Genomic DNA, 17,813 nt, shown 5'->3' on the forward strand with positions numbered 1-17,813 from the left:
AATATATTAGTGCAATTATAATAGATTTAATTTTGGTTTGACATTTGTGTGAAAGAGACAGATATATGCTTTGACTATGGGTTGGAAAGAGATAGCATATGATAAAAAAATAGTTAAATAGATGAAATGTAGAAAATTATCTGTCTTACCACAAAAACTTTAGACAGGGTTTAACTTTAAGCGCGGGTTCTCTTTCATCTGGTTTTGTCGTATTTCACATAGACAACTATTAAAGTGACAGATCCCTGGTTTAAAGTTAGACTGTGTTAAAATTGTTTTGTAGTAAGACCATATACGTTTTAATAAATATTTGGACGTGTGCCTACTAAAAATTTTAGGAAAAACACTAATGTTAGTATGTTTGTCTGGTTTTTTGTGTATCGAAAGAACTGCTAGTTCAGTTTTGAGTCAATTTACCAGTTTGCGTAGTAACTAAAATTTATAATATTTGTCTCTTTTATAAAGCTTGTGTCTATGTTTTTTTTATATTGTTTATGGGTTATCAATATGGGATAAACACGAATTATTTTTATATGTATTGTTGTTACTTTATTTTACAATTATACCTCGGCACCTATGTACAAGTATTTATTTTACCAAATATTTACTGTCTTACCACAAAAAACTTTAGACAGGGTTTAACTTTAAGCGCGGGTTCTCTTTAATCTGGTTTTGTCGTATTTCACATAGACAAATATTAAAGTGACAGATCCCTGGTTTAAAGTTAGACTGTGTTTAAATTGTTTTGTGGTAAACCATTAGTTTTTTGTTACAAATATGTAATTATATAAAATATATGATTTTAATACGGGTTTGCGTACATTCTCAGTAAATGTGATACCAGTTTAATAGTTTTATTATATTTTATGTTATTAAATAATATTTTTTATTTGTACAATTGTGATGTTTACAGTTCCGCACATAAAATGATGCTATTAATAAAGTTTATTTCAAAATAAAAAAGAAATATTTTATTTTCATCCCCTTTTGATCATTCAAGCAATCATTAGATTTATTTATTCTTAGAAATATTAAATATCTACAGACTGACTACTGAAGAGTTTGTTTGTTTGTTTGAACGCGATAATCTCGGCAACTAGGTACTGGTCCGATTTGAAAAATTACTTCGGTGTTAGATAGCCCATTTATCGAGGAAGGCTATAATAGGCCATGCAGGGTGTAATCGTTAAGTGTGGACAGGCGATTATTCCGTAACTATTGCAGATATCAAAAAACTTTAAACTGGTATCGAAAGCCCTTTACCTAATGAGTAAAATGACAGTGATAACTTTTTAAAAATAAAACGGGAAATATCCAAAAATTTTACATCAAACACGACCATACATTCAGTATGAGATATGACTATCCCCAACATGTAATATGAAAGGTATTGGTTTTTTTTGGTTTTGTGCTTAAATTACTTCGCAAATTTTAATGAAAATTCATTTAGAAACTGTAAATAGATATCATTGTTGAATACAATGGTATTCAAAAACGAGAATGTCACCTCGAACATTTGCTTTGAATACAAAATGTATGGGAAATTAAATGTATGGGCAAATATCCCAAAATTTTACACCAAACACGGAGTAAAATTTTGGGATATTTCCCGTTTTATTTTTAACAAGTTACTATTGTCATTTTACTTATTAGGTAAAGGGCTTTCGATAATAGTTTAAAGTTTTTTGATATCTGCAATAGTTACGGAATAATCGCCTGTGCACACTTAACGATTACAACCTGTAGGTAGGTATATCATCACGCTAAGACCAACAGGAGCGGAACAATGCGGGTGAAACCGCGTGGCACAGCTAGCAAGCAATATAATTCAATAAGTTTTAATTATTTGAGATAAGTCAAGTAGCACTTCAATATAAATTATCTATTCTGTTTCGATTCAACACAACTATAGTACACCCGACTTCGTTTATATAGGATTTTCCAATTATTTCAAAAAAGTTTAAAAACAAATTTTATAAAAAACTCATCATAGTTTAGTGGGATTTTCAAATTCTTCATATCGAGAGATAAGATTTTCTTATACTGTTGAATCGTCATAATAATAATTTATAATATTGCATATTCCGTCCAAGTGTCTAAAAGAAAAGTCGACAAAAAACTGCAGTCTGTAAAAATTTTATTTGTATCAATACACAGACAGATAAGAATCTATGTATTTATATTATATTGATTTAATTATATTATATCAATATACCTATATGTAACTGTCTCATTGCCAAAACTCATAAAATTATTATATTGATTCCATCTTTTATCCAAAATGTTCTTCGGAGAGAAAAATAAAGGCATACGTTTTACACCTGAAGATTTAATAAATCATGTAAGTAATTATTTTGATTAAATAGGTACTAGCATTTATTGGTGTGTTTTATAAAATAACCCTTATTAAAACGCTGGGAGCTATACTTCCCACGTCTCAGATTGAAGTAAATCGTGTTTTATTTTTATATGCTTAAACCTAATGCAGTGTAATATTTATCTACGCAATCTTAACATTTCAGAGAACTTTTTTTCATGGAAACACTTTTCAGAGAATTATTACATGTCATGGTAAACACACGTCAAAGTCAGGTGACGTGATCTTGCAGCCGAAAACGACCGTTATTTTTTAGTTTTTGGTGTAGTGCTCAAAAAAAATTAGATAAGTAGATTTGAGTTCTAGCTATGTAAACTAGACTATATTACGGTTGCGTGAAACGTAAAAATATGCCCAGAATCTTTCGTTTATACCTTCGTAGAGTCGATTGAAATTAAGTCTTTAAGTGGGAAGATATCATCCCAGTGTTCGTCACTGCACACGACATTCGGAAATTCTATATATAAAATCTGTGTGTCTAAAAAATCTTTTTTAGTTGGTATAAGCAACTTATTTATTGTTATTCGTTATTTCCTGATCAGATAATTAGAAATCTTAACTCAATACATTAGTATTTACCTATTGTTTTCATTTTGTTTTAGAAAAATGCCATTTTTATGTTGAAGTCATTCATTTTTCAATTCCCGAATTCTTCCCTCAGTAAAATAAACTTGCATTGATGAGTACTTTCACCTCCTTTATTAAAAAACTTGATCTTTATAATTTTTTACGATAACATTAAATTCACAAGTGGAGTCAGGGAAACTAACTAGTGTTTTAAAATATTGATGTCTGGAGTGGACACTGGGAGCTATAGTTCCCACCTTTCCAAACTTTTTACAAGAGAGAACAGATGACGGGATATATACTTCCCACCGAAAAAAGGGTACTTCCCCCCCACTAACCCCTTTTTTGTGTGTATTTTTGAAATCTACGACCCAAAATTACCCAGGAACGTATCTTACTTTTTTGTTAGCTCCTCCACAGGCTCGCGTTTGAATAAGGGATAACCTACTAATCCTATCCTACTATCCTACTAATATTATAAACTAGCGACCCGCCCCGGCTTCGCACGGGTGCAATGCTGATACTAAATACACTACAGAAAAATTGTGAACGTTGTATAGGTATAAAAATATAGCGGCCCGCTCCGGCCTCCGGCATCGCACGGGTATAAAATACATAGCCGGGCGGCCGCAAACGCTACGTCCTGCAATTTTTAAATCTGTAATATCTTCGAAAATATTCACTTAAATCATACGGTGTAAAGGGCCATATAGATCTATATTAAATGAACAATGTATCCATGGTATTTAATTGGTTAAGGATTAATGCTGTATTGGTTAAAATCGCTTCGAAAATTAGCCATTATTTGTCGTAAAAAGTAAATGACAAAAAAAAGTTATTGTGGGTTATCCATAAGAGATAGACATATACCATCGCGGACTTTTCTGTAGACCTTTTCAATGTGTATAATACTTAGTACATTATTTTGATAAAACTCGTAGGGTTCAGCCTGCGTTTGCAATGTAAGCGGAATAAATGTAATTTTTTACGACATCACATTAGAAACCTCAAAAATAACAGTACTTCTCCACTACTTAATGGATCTTATTATACATATAAACCTTCCTCTTGAATCACTCTATCTATTAAAAAAAACCGCATCAAAATCCGTTGCGTAGTTTCAAAGATTTAAGCGTACAAAGGGACATAGGGACATAGGGACATAGGGACAGGGAAAGCGACTTTGTTTTATACTATGTAGTGATAGTGATGATGCGAAAGTTTGTGAGGATGTGTATGTGTGTGTTTGTTACTCTTTCACGCAAGTACTACTCAACCGATTACAATGAAATTTAGCACACATATAGAGGGTAACTTGGATTAACACATAGGATAGGTTTTATCCCGGAAACCCACGGGAGCGGGAACTATGCGGGTTTTTCTTTAAAAACGCGGGCGGAAAGCTAGTATTATAATAGATGAATAGATGTTTGCTCTTTGTCTGGGTTTAAATTGTCTAATAAGTATTTATTTAAAACTAGCGGTCCACCCCGGCTTCGCCCGTGGTATATGTTTACGTTTTCTCTACATAAGAACCATCCTCGTACTTCAAGGAATATAATAAAAAAAGAATTATCGAAATCGGTTCAGCCGTTCTCGAGTTATGCGCTTACCAACACATTTTGCGATTCATTTTTATATATAAGAAGATTATACATGTTTCCATAACACAAGCGAAAGAGTATGGGTCAGATCGTGCCGTGTGTGAAAATTGTCCTGAAATATTTAGTAAAAAAAAAAGACGTGTGGCACTCGGGGACTGCCGCGGTAAAGCTATTGCATGCTATGCCTTCAAGCCACACCTCCGAGCCCGTCGGAGTGGGGAGCGTGAGGTTTTTTCGTTACGGAATTTCTGGATTCGGTCCCCGCGCTCAAGGCCCGCGATAGAAGCTATGTGATAAGTCATTCTTCTTACAATTTAACTTTCATGTATATTTATTACGTATTCAATTAATTCAGACATATACCTATAGATTATTTACGTTTTAGGACTCATATGCAAATACTAGACCTAATGCGGACCTAACCTTAAGCTTTATAGAGCAGATTTTATCATTTTTTAATATATTAGACAAGTTGAATGTTATTGGGGTTCCGCAAAACTTTTTAAAAATATTTTAATGTGACTAAGTTTTGTTAAACTTAAAATGTAATACTTGTGTGTATGTGTATAATATGTAGGTATGTACCTAATAGGAATTTGTGTTTTTATAGTGTCAATATACACAGTGCTATAACTTTTAACAGGCTTTGTGTGTGCTATCGTTCGATATAATATCTCAATTGTAGAAAAAATGTACGTTTGAAAAAAACGAATTTCGCATTCATAAGGTACGTTTCCACTAGTGATGTGCATACGTAGCGAGGGATGTGCATATCGCTTCATTTAGCGTTTGAAACGATACTATTTGGTTCTTTACAAAAACATCCCTCGCTACGCAATACGCATCCACGCACGTCTCTGGTGGAAAAGCACCATGTTTCAAATATACGCAGTTGAAATGTTCAAGGAATTAAAGTACTTAATAACACTATATTTTTGTTTGTATATTCTATAAAATAATCCGCTTGTAGAGTATATAAGGTAAACGCAGGTATTAACGACCCCTCTAAGGCAATTTCAAAATCAACCATATTTTTTAAGTATACTGGTTCTGCTAAAGATTTATAGTTTCATTTTATATGCTAGTGTTATGTACAAAAAATGTTTTTATTGAAGCAAATACATTCTAATAAAGGATTATCTTGTAAAAAATAATTTACAATGTGACTTAGTCGATTGTTGCAATTACCGACCCATAAAAACGGCTGTGAAGCTATTAACGATTTTTATGCAGCTATTCCCGATCGTACGTGAGAGGAGGCCTTATTCCAGCAATGGAATGTATAGAAGCTAGTGATGATGATGATTGCCGATCTTAATAAAATGAAATAAAAATGCAAATATATTCGTATTTTTTTATTATAGTTCTTTTAATAAAACAAATGAGTACTTATTAGTTATGAACTAAATAATTATAAACTTCTATTTTAATCAACATAATACTATTAATATAATTATGTACATATTATATTAAATTAAGGATTTCAAACTCTAGGATATTTATTTCCTTATGCTATTTGATTGATTGCTTCGGCGAGTTGTGTTTTACTGTACCTATACTTTTCGCCGCTTTTGTGGCTCCATATTTCTGGAAAAAATATAATTATATGTTTTAGGTTAATTTAACCATGAAAAAGCATTTTTTAATAGGCACCTATTATGTCATAAAAGTAGTAAAAATATATTTGCACGCTCAACTACGAGCAGAATGTTTAAGGATCAATATTATCTATATCCACGAACATCCTTATTCTACATTCTGCAAATAAAGCAATTTGAATTTGAATTAGTAGATGAGAAACTAAACAATCTATATTCGATCGGTAATAGCTTCCTATAGTTGCTATTGCCGACCCACATGGGTCGGTAATAAAGTATGTGAGTATAAACCTAAATTGTATTACCGACCCATAAAAAAATGGTTATTTTAATTCATTTGACCATCAGACTATAAAATAGATTATAATTGATTAATGTCATACAAAATATGAACAAATGCATATTGTTTAAACAAAAAAAACAATGATTTACTACTGTAACTATTCGATACCGATCCTCGAAAAATATCATAACTTTGTATAAATTGACAACGCTAAAAAATAAACACTAGACAAAAAAGTTTAGTCGCTAATAGATTTTTATGAAGACTCATAGCTTAGATTTAAACTGGTCCATAAAACCACTTGTGTTAGTGTGATACAATAACATAAAATAAATTTAAAACAAAAAGTTACGTTGCTGCCATTGCCGACTTATAGGTCGTTGATACCTGCCACGACTTAAACTGGCGAAGCTAACACCGTCCCATTTTTATTTAAAGTTTTATCGTTTCAAATTACTTTTTATTAATAAAATGTTGTAAGAAATGAAAAGTTGACACTTAAATGCATTGACATTTAGTAATATAAATTAAAGTATAGATGTCATTTGTTTGTAAATGTCTTAAAAAGATAAATCACAGTAGGTACTTACCCGAAGGAACAACGGAACAGTACGAAACGTCCTGCGTCCACGCTACCCCTCAGCAACTTACGTATTTTAACTCTTTTTTGCACAGTTATTCACACTAACGTAAAAGTATACGATGCTCAAGTAATACATTCGTGTATAACTTTGCCTACCTATAGCTAGAATAGTTCTGGAAACGTTTAAATTTCGAATTACTTTTATAGGTCGGTAATACCTTCAGATTTTCGATGGGTCGTTGATAGCTGCGTTTACCCTATATAGAGTAGTGGCTAGATTCGTATTTCAAACCAAAAGTCCAAGGTTCAATCACTATCAAAGAAGTATGGGCGCAATAACTATAAGTCCGTAAATAAAATTGATCACTGAAACAGATATGACATTTGCCCCATTCTCCACAAATACGGAACCACACATATAAAATAACGACTTACGCACACTTCTCCATTTACATAAAATAAAGGCCTTCCGCTACCTTTCTTATTTCTAAATTAAATCTATAAAAGCAATTAAATGGTTCGTTATTTTTGCTCAATTGGTAAAAGATGATATTGAACGACGGAGAAAACACAGGCTTGGATAGATTTAAGAGTAGTATTTGTATGTACATAATATTATATAAGCACAGACTAATAATAATATACTACGTATACAAATATAAGTAAAATTCCAGAAAGCTATACTTCTCGAGTAATAAATTTTTTCGAGCGAAATCGAAGGAAGGTGGTATTCTAATATGAATGTTTGTTCTAACTTCTAGGTGAGATCATTAATTAAGAAGGCACAAGTTCAAGCAGAAGGATTGAATTCGAATTACGCTTGGTTGAGATCAAGACATTTGAGTATGAGTGAAGGCACCGAGTTGGATAAATATGAAAATGCTGTTTATAAAGTGAGCATTTTTTATTGAATTATAGTTACTTACTTATTTTGTAATATTATAAGGCAGATATTGTAGTGTTGTTAAATGCGCTAAAATATTATGAACACTAGCTTTCTGCCCGCGGCTTTCCCCGCGTTTTCAAAGAAAAACACGCGTAGTTCCTATTCCCGTGGGATTTCTGGGATAAAACCTATCCTACATTATAGGTACGGGATTTTACAAAAAAAAGAGTGTTTACAAATGCATAGAATTTTTCATTTTACATAATAATATTGAGTTGAGAGTAAATTAATTTACTTCTTATTTTTTAAGCTACCTCCAGAGAATTGCGCCGCCATAGCTGTCAAACTTGACACACTGACAGATGGCGCCAAAACGACCGTGAGTGACGTCATAAAATTATTCGAGAAGCTTCTAGAAGAACAACAGACTATTCTTCTTTTAAATTTAGTCGGAAAGAAGAAAAAAGCGAGTCTTGAGAAGAGAAGAGCTAGTATTGCTTTTATTAATGTATAATCGGTATACTTAAGTATTTGCATTTCTTTGTGTTATTAATTTAATGTGTATTAATTATAAAATGTATTCCATACCTTAATTTGTTTTTAGATATTTATATTGAGATAATATAACTATATAAATAGAGATTTAGTTATAGACCCTTAAATCGGAAATTTGGTCGTGGTCGACGTCGTCATTAGTAGTGTGACCGAACGATTAGCTAAACATTATAAGCCTAAGGTATTTAGCGGATAGCGGATACTATTCTTTAGCTTTCTGCCATTTGTATAGGTCTCTACCTAGATACATCGACCCTTAGCCACATCTCTCTCGTCCAATAAAAAAAAAACTTGACAATGACATGACATGTCAGATTATAATTAACAAGCGCGTGTGGCGTGTGGTTGCAACACATAATGATTGGGTTACACGTTACGGTGGCTAGCTTAGTGTTTCAATATTGATTACGATATTCGGTTTAACTATATTTGGGTCACAAGTGCATTTGTTTGATCTGTGGTTGGAGTACCTAATAGGTAAAAAGGTGTAGTTAGGTTACTAATGAAATATTCGATTTTCAAACGTTAAAGTGAGTAGGCATGATTCAATTATCCGGAACGAAAGGAGACAACTGAAGTAAATGTTGCTAATTAGCCACATTACTGCAACTCCCGGAGTGCTTATTACATAAAATATCATTGCTCGTAGCATAGATTGTGTCCCTAAAGACTTTAAAACAATAAGTGATAGTTAATAGTTAATAGTTCCTCAAGAAAAATTTCAGGTTTCTTACATTCTTGCGACTACAGTCTTTCCTGTTTTATATTAACACTAGCTTACTCCTCGTGACTTCGCCCGCGTAGTCAAAGAAAACTCCACATAGTACCTATGGTCTTTCTCAGGTCTCAAGCTGTGTCCAATTTTATCCAAATCGGTACAGAGGTTGAGGCGTGAAGAAGAGACATACAGAAATACAAAGTTTCTTTCGCATTGATAATATTAGAAATTAAAGATATTAACGATTTATAATATTAATTAGTAGTTAAGATCTATAATAGGCTCAATTAGATGCTACATATCTATCATTACTTAATAATATGGTAAGATATAATTCAATTCAATTTTTTCGAAGGGTGGCAATTTTGTTTGAGTACAATTCTGCCAATGTCACGTTGGGAAGATAATACACGCTTGAGAAACTAACATTAATATACCCTATACCGATGTCAATCAAAACACAGATATACCTAAAACAAAAAGAGACAAACACAATATATAGATACACAACATAAAAATTAGTACTGTTAATTCAGACAGATAATAAATGATATGAGAGTTAGTTAAAAACAAACGAAATAGGGCTACTCAATATTGTTAATATATATTATATATTTATAGTGAATTAATCTAGGTGTAAATTATAATTTTAGTTTATTAGTTGTGATAAAGTTGGAAAGAATTTCAATTATAGGTGAGTTTAACATTGCTAAAAGAGTGTTCATGTTAGTGGGTCTAGGGATATCTGGAAGAAGGAAATCATACAGGGAAGGGGAGTGATTAGGACAGTTGAGGAAGATATTGGTAAGATATATTCTTGGCAGGTTTCCACAATCTTCTAAGTAAAATCAATGTCAATGTCTAATTAGTTATTTTCCCGCCATAGTTATATGCAACTGACGATTAACCATCGATATAATTATTATCGAGAAATTATTTCAATCCTATATGCGCGCATACCTATTTGAATGCATTTTGCGATACGGATTGAAATAATTTCTCGATAATATATCGATGGATACTCGTCTTTAATTTTTCGATTTCATTTTGCAAATAATTAAAAAAGGAAATAGGATATATTGTTTGGTAAAAAAATGACTCTTTAATTCATTTTTGTTTTAAAAATAATGCTATTAATGTAACCATCATAATGTAACTGATAAAAATTTCTTCAAGTTGTTTAATTAAATTCTCTCAACCTAATTTGTTAGAAATTTACCGTCTAAGCATTTTTTTTAGTAGATAGGTAACTTACAAATCATACCTTATAAATTATAATGAAATACATACACCATAAATTTAAAAATAAAAATCCTCAATGCTCAATAAGATACACCTCTGACCGGTTTCCTTATCATAAAAGTAACATCAATGTCAAAAAACAATCAATATTAATTTTGCCGCCATAATTAAGCAACTACATGCGTTCGGATACTCGCCCTTGCACTTCCAAATATGATAGCAATTTCACAATGATGGATGCGACTATAATAATTGTATAATGACACGCACGGACCATTTAAAGCCGTGATGAATGCACAAAGTACTTGATATTGCTATAACAGCTGAGAGGTTATGAGGAACCAATTATTTTATATGTATCTGTGTAATTAATGTTTTTAAAGTTCTCTTTGATTTTCTCCGAAGGTGTACAAAAGTATCGTAAATTTGAAGTATCAAATTAACAACGTTTGCACACAACTTCTGTTTTCTTTTTCAACATCTCATTTGTACGCAATTTTCTATTATTTCGATAAATTATAGAGTTACTCACTTACTGATTGATTTGCTCATAATATTTTAAAGAACAGTGGATTCAAACCTTAAAACTTCGTATTTTTTTTTAAATATTTTACTTTTTAAACAATTAGTTAACTAGACGTGTTTTTACAGCAAGAGTATTACATTTTACATGCAAATAAGTATGAAAATTCTAGAGTTAAGGATGTTTATATATAGAGAGCATGTGAGCGAAGCGAAATGCTTGTCTATACTAATACCTAATACATATTTTAGAGAGGAAAGTTTTGTAATTATGTATGTATGTATGGTTTCCACGCATAAACTACTGAACCGATTACAATGAAATTTAGCACACATATAGAGGGTAGCTTGGATTAACACATAGGATAGGTTTTATCCCGGAAATACCACGGGAATGGGAACTATGCGGGTTTTCCTTTGAAAACGCGGGTGATGCCGCAGGCGGAAATCTAGTATCTTATATTTTTAATAAATACGGAGAAATAAATTATTTTGTCACACACCAAAACAAAAGACAGTTTGATAGTTGTCCAAATTACCTAGCCATACTTATGCTATAAGCACAAAAGCATCTTCCTTTAGATGTTTTTACTCAACGTTATGGATAAAATTTAGAAATTGTGTTACTTATGTAGGTTTAATATTAAATATTAAATGTATGTGAAATGTGCAAATAATGTAGGCTTGTATTTGAGTCAAATAATTATTCAAATTATCTGAACTCTGAATTTGATTCGATAATTCTAAAGATTAGCTTCAGCTGTTTATTGTTATTCTAATCAAATATTTATTTCTATAGGTAAAGTAGGTAGATTGTTTCTAAATATGAACAATTCTCTTTCATAAGATTCATTAATCGATATCGGTATTACATATATATGCAGAGTAGGTTGGTAATAAAACAAAGAAGTAAAAGTAAATGTATTTTTATTTACACTTTTTACAAATTTTATAAAAAAAACCAAATGCGTAACATTTACAGACTTATTTGCGTAGACGCGTATTTACAATTTAGAATTATTATGGCAGTGGCATTGTCAATAGACGGAGATTTTCAACGAAAAGTGACTTCTTCTTCTTCTTTTTTCAAGTGGAAAAGTGACTTGAGTTCGGAGCTGTCAAAGTGACATTGTCAAGGTGACATTTGATGGGCGGTTGTCATGTGCTCATAAAAAATTAAGTGACGTTTCGTTTGAAAATCTGGTATTAACAATCTGGGATGAGGGGGGGCCAAATGTCAACTGTTCAATAGCAGTAAGGGTAGTTGGGGCAAGACGCGGGGTTCACTCCAGCAGGGTATTCACGGGCGGCGGCGTGAGGGCTGAAAAGAAATAATCGTTTAATATGGCAAATCTTTTTGATACTTTATTATTATGGGACTCTTTATGCTGATTACTTGGTGGAAGAATAAAGGCTTATGTTAATCAAAATATCGAGTAAATGTAACATGTATTCAGTATTTCAAGCATCACATCATGACGAAATTGACATATCTAGATTTCCTAGTTATATTCTTAAATCTGCACTCGGCAGTCAGGTGCATTATGGCTTTAATCTTCATATTATAAAGCCTATTTAAAAAAATCCTTGCACAAACTTTATAATACTTTTCCATTTAAACACGATTATCTGAGCCCCGCGGTTTTACCTGCATTGCTCCGCTCCTATTTGTCTTAGCGTGATGATATGTAGCCTTTAGCCTTTCTCGATAAATGGGCTATCTAAGTCCGAAATTATTTTTCCTGAGATTAGCGCGTTCAAACAAACTAAAGTTTTTAAACCCTGTAGTTTAGTCTGTGTGGCGAGCCTTCTTTTTAATGCCTACCTTTTGCATTTTTCAACATAATATAGAAAATACTTACTCAGCTGGGGCGACAGGTAGGATGGATGGGTTGTACACCCACTCGGGTATCGGCTGGCCGTCTGGGGTGAACCGGGCGAGGATGCCCTGCTCACAGAAGGGGTAGTTGGGGCAGATTGCGGGGTGGACTCCTGCGGGGTACTCGCGGGCCAGCGCTACCACAGCCAGGACGGAAACAATGAACTGTAGAAGAAAGAGAAATACTGTTTATTTGCCGTAGTTGAAGAATAGAAATACTGTTTATTTGCCACCTTGTAAAAATATATTTTGTTGATTTAAAACAAGAGTAGAATTTAACAAGAATTATTATTTAGTATTAGACTAGTTGTGCCTCGCGTTTCAATCGCATTGCTTCGCTCCTATTGGTCTTAGCGTGATGATATATAGTGGTGTTCCTCGATAAATGGGCTATCTAACAATGAAATAATTTTTCAAATCGGTCCCGTTATTCCTGAGATTAGTGCTATCATACAAACAAACGAAAACAACAATGAATGTTCTATTACAAAGCTGGCGGGTAATTGATTCTGTCAAATTGATATAAAAAATAAAACACTATGCAAATAAAATCCGAAACTTGACTCTGATATTTTTACGAATTAAACTACGAGTAAATATAATAAATACTACTTGATTAACAAGTTTTATGTAGTTCATTCATGCCTTCCGTACTATCGCGCTTAAAAAAGTAAATCGACTTTTTTTTGTCTGTATCTGCCATTGAGATAATATTACTACGTATGGAGGAGACACCACGAACAAAATCTGTGCGCCATTTTTTTGCTCTAACTAAGTTTTAAAAATTATTATTTAGTTAGGTACTTAACGATGAAAGTTATTCCTTTGCACTTTTCCGTATTATTTGTATTATTTGTGCAATATCGTAACACACACGAAGGCATGTTTGATGCGTTTCACTTTAAAACCATTAAAAAATACCGCTCAACATACGTCACATGACGTATGTTGAGTGGAACATAAGTGATGTAGGCGGTGTCGTCTCCTATTAATATTATCTCAATGGTATCTGCATAATGTCTGAACGAAAATATTTTATTTGGTTCATGTTTCATTTTGATTATTTACAGATTTAAACGAGTAATTTGCAATTATTAATTATTAATTTTCTACAATCGAATATTTTCTTCCGGGTAACATCGGTTACGGCTGAACTGATTTTAATGGGATTCTCTTTTAAATTCTTTTCACACAACTAGTTCTTGCAATAAATTTAAAGAAACAAAAACTGAAATGGTATTACCATTAAACAATTTAAACACAGTCTAACTTTAAACCAGTAATCTGTCACTTTAATAGTTATCTATGTGAAATACGACAAAACCAGATTAAAGAGAACCCGCGCTTAAAGTTAAACCCTGTCTAAAGTTTTTTGTGGTAAGACAGCTGTAGTCCTCGTTTAAACGCAGACTATATTCATGGTTTAACTTAAGTACATAGATTTAAACATATAATGCCCTTGTCTAGGTTTAACGACATGTTTTTCATTAGACTTTTAAACCGGGGTTTTAATCTAATCTAATAATATATATTACTAGCGGTCCGCCCCGGCTTAGCCCGTGGTACATATTTAGGTTTTCTCCTCGTACTTCAAGGAATATAATAAAAAAAGAATTATCGAAATCGGGTCAGCCGTTCTCGAGTTATGCGCTTACCAACACATTTTGCGATTCATTTTTATATATAAAGAAGATAAAGGCGAAAGTTTGTAAGGATGTATGGATGTATGGATGTTAGTTACTCTTTCACGTAAAAACTACTGAACCGATCACAATGAAATTTAGCACACATATAGAGGGTAACTTGGATTAACACATAGGATAGTTTTTATCCCGGAAATCCCACGGGAACGGGAACTATGCGGGTTTTCCTTTGCAAACGCGGGCGAAGCCGCGGGCGGAAATCTAGTATGTATATTATAAACCCAGTTATTAGTAAGTCCGTCTTGTAATAAGATAGAAAGAGACTACGAGCAGTCATTTATATTATTAAGGAAATAAATATGGACAAAGTCGGCGACATAAGCTAGTTATAATTATTAATTATTCAATCAAATGTTCAAATATCGACGCCTACACGTATCGAAGAATGCAGTTAATTTGACTGTATAATTCGTTGAATTATGTTATCATAATAATTGATAGTATGGGAATTGATTCAATAATGAATATTATAATATATCTATTTTTAGTATCAGACAATAAATACTAAATTGTAAAATCACTACATAGTATAAAACAAAGTCGCTTTCTCTGTCCCTATGTGCCTTTGTATGCATAAATCTTTAAAACTATGCAACGGATTTGGATGCGGTTTTTTTTAATAGATAGAGTGATTCAAGAGGAAGGTTTTAGTATATAATTTATTGGGTTTTAGACAAAGCGGGCGAAGCCGCGGGCGGTAAGCTAGTTATATATGTATCTATTATTATAGATTTGTATTATATTTTTGCTTGTGCATACTATTTCGTAATTTTGATGTCCTTTGTGTAGAAAAACTTCTTAAGAGCTTTATTTAAATTTTAAACCATACTAATATTATAAAGCTGAAGAGTTTGTTTGGTTGAACGCGCTAATCTCAGGAACTACGGATCCGATTTGAAAAATTCTTTCAGTGTTATAAAGCCCATTTATCGAGGAATGATACTAAGACCAACAGGAGCGGAGCACTGCGGGCAAAACCACGGGGCATAGTTTAGCGTAATTACGATAGGAATGCTGTCTTGACATACCAGCTCCCAAATTGTAATATTTTATGATAATAAAGCTATTGTATGCAGACTAAATGGGGCGGAAACAAACTGTTACAGTGTAACAATTAATTTTGAAAGCATTTCAACAAGATTTCAACATTTATTTCAGTGTTGCACGATAGTGTTCGCAATTTGGATACAAATTGACATTGACAGTTAATAGTTTTAATTGCTTGCTTTTAGGCGGCACTGAACATGTTTATTAATTAATTTTAATTGGATTAGCGTTAAGTAAGACATTTTTTTATCTGTATAAAGAGTAAGGCTCTTTACACAGATAAAAAAATACATTTAGAATCTTTTAAATGTTTATAAGTCTGAATATTGTTGTGAAAAAGGAAAACCCGGAAAAGTCTGTACATGAACTTATTTCAAGTAATTGAGACGGATTGCCTTTCAAGTGTTTTATAAGAAAGAAGAACATCATTGCATGCAGCAGCATCAAATTCTATTTCCTCTATGGTTAAGGAAATGGTGCGAAATCATCTGTCAAATACACATGAAAAGAATGTAACCTCAAATTTATTCATGGAATACATAATCAATCGAGTTATGACAAATGGCATGGTAATTGTGATACATTATTAATTAAAAATTCTTCTAACACCTGTGCAACCTTGCGCCCACAATTCGATAATTATTGTGGTTACAGTAGTGACATTTTGTTTTTTTTTCATTACGTACCATAGATTATATTTGACATGTTGACAGTAATTTGATTTTATCTTTTTCTGAATTACTTAATGTGGCGTCTATTATTGTTATTAAGTTGTCTAAGTACTCTAATTCATTTTGGTTTTTAATACTATTGTTATTGTTAAGTTGTTACTGCGAAATTAATTTTGGTATTCTTATTTTTTATGAGAGAAATTAATATTAAGAAGTTACATTATGTATAACACATTTTACAAGCTTTGCAGTTTAATGCCTACAAAATATAGATACATAATTATATAAATAAAGTAAATTAAATACGAATTACTTTCCTCGCTATCCATTACAGAAAATGGAAGGAAAAATGGTGATGCAGTTTTAGAGGTGATCGCGAACAGACATAAAGGCGCGGCGCGCGGAAGACTTTAAGTGCGGAAGAAAATTTGTTGAAAATTAAATAAAAAATTGTTTGTATAATATTTTGCGGATAAATACTTTTGAAATATTATTATGGTTTGTTTTGTATTAAATTCTTCACATAGGACATGTTTTTTTTTACACGTTGATGTGGATGCAAATGAACCAATGTTAGACTAATTAATGATTTTTTTGGATCGTATAGAATAAATGTAACGTATTTTCCATTTTAGTACTACAGTCATTTAAGTATTTATTTCCTTTTGTAAATACATAAGTAAATAAATAAGTTAGGTTTTCTCCTACATGCGTGCACTTAATATCATAGAAGCGAAAAATAGGTTTGAGACATTATTTAAAAATTTATAAATTTATAAGTGAAATATAAAATATATAAACCTAATATACTATTTTTGTTGTAAATTAATTTATTTTATATATCGATAGACAATCTTGAGCATAAGAAATGTTTTATAAGTACAAAATGAATTTTTAACCAGGCAGCTCTACTAAAATTTAAGCTCTAGCTCTTAACAAAATCTAGTATTAATTTAATTATTAATTAAAATAAATATCTCACCAGTTTAGCGTACATGTTGAATGTAGATGTGTATCCTCTCAACTATCAAGTGAGACTGATGCATTGGTCTGTGTTGTCAGCTATTTTATACTATGCGTGTGCGTTGATTTTTGAACGTAGCCTGTTTCTACATTTAGGGGTAAATCTCTTCAATGTTAATATTTTTTGAATTTTTCTATAGATATACATTCGCGTAAATGGATCGGAATAATTATTGGTTGAATGATTTAATTTAATTACTTTTATAGATAAAGAATGTTTGGTATGATTTTAAATGTACATTGGAATGTTAAGTATACGGTGTCGATTTCATCTTACGATTGTTTGATGAGCTTATTCTATCTAAGTTTCTAAACGGATGGTTTTTTTTCTTAATTTGGTATGTTATTGTATCTATGGACTATGTGGTAAATTTAGCTATAAGTTGAGTTCAGTAAGTCATATTTTTCAATAAATTAATAAAACTATTTACTGTTTACCTTTGCAGTCAATTAATAACGTGAAAACAATATTTTTGAAAAGTTATATACGGAAGTATATTAGATGTCTTTTTTGATAAATTCTACATAGTTGTAGGACATTAATTATATTTTTAG

At 31.9% G+C, this 17,813-nt stretch overlaps 2 protein-coding genes and 1 long non-coding RNA gene across 3 annotated transcripts; 2 read left to right on the forward strand and 1 right to left on the reverse strand.

The window, feature by feature from the left end:
• The first annotated feature begins 487 nt into the window (after positions 1–487).
• Positions 488–967, forward strand: LOC149476379 (uncharacterized). Its single transcript, XR_016317890.1, has 2 exons — positions 488–731; positions 763–967. It is a non-coding gene; the product is annotated as an uncharacterized LOC149476379 (long non-coding RNA).
• Positions 968–2,281: 1,314 nt separating this feature from the next.
• LOC149476380 (uncharacterized) lies at positions 2,282–8,412 on the forward strand. The gene is made up of 3 exons (XM_089712009.1): positions 2,282–2,341; positions 7,774–7,905; positions 8,209–8,412. Exons 1-3 carry the CDS (start codon positions 2,282–2,284, stop codon positions 8,410–8,412), a joined length of 396 nt encoding a protein of 131 aa, XP_089568135.1.
• A 3,493-nt stretch (positions 8,413–11,905) lies between these two features.
• Positions 11,906–17,316, reverse strand: LOC149476381 (uncharacterized). Its single transcript, XM_089712389.1, has 3 exons — positions 17,218–17,316; positions 12,798–12,979; positions 11,906–12,256 (listed from the first exon to the last, which is right to left on the reverse strand). The coding sequence occupies exons 1-3, from the start codon at positions 17,230–17,232 to the stop codon at positions 12,181–12,183; spliced, it is 273 nt and encodes a 90-aa protein (XP_089568515.1). The 5' UTR covers positions 17,233–17,316; the 3' UTR covers positions 11,906–12,180.
• Positions 17,317–17,813: the final 497 nt, after the last annotated feature.

The sequence above is a fragment of the Colias philodice genome, chromosome 28 (assembly GCF_061535455.1).
Source record: "Colias philodice isolate Cphi_HAF_F1 chromosome 28, ilColPhil1 Martin Lab GWU primary, whole genome shotgun sequence".
Lineage (NCBI taxonomy): Eukaryota > Metazoa > Arthropoda > Insecta > Lepidoptera > Pieridae > Colias > Colias philodice.

What these genes read in the sequence shown, in the direction of transcription:
- LOC149476380 (XM_089712009.1), top strand. Translation starts at nt 2,282, where the DNA reads ATGTTCTTCGGAGAGAAAAATAAAGGCATACGTTTTACACCTGAAGAT. An exon ending in CTGAAGATTTAATAAATCAT is followed by an intron (nt 2,342 to 7,773) that starts GTAAGTAATTAT and finishes TCTAACTTCTAG; the next exon opens with GTGAGATCATTAATTAAGAA. An exon ending in ATGAAAATGCTGTTTATAAA is followed by an intron (nt 7,906 to 8,208) that starts GTGAGCATTTTT and finishes TTATTTTTTAAG; the next exon opens with CTACCTCCAGAGAATTGCGC.
- LOC149476381 (XM_089712389.1), bottom strand. An exon ending in CTACCTGTCGCCCCAGCTGA is followed by an intron (nt 12,257 to 12,797) that starts GTAAGTATTTTC and finishes ATTTCTTTTCAG; the next exon opens with CCCTCACGCCGCCGCCCGTG.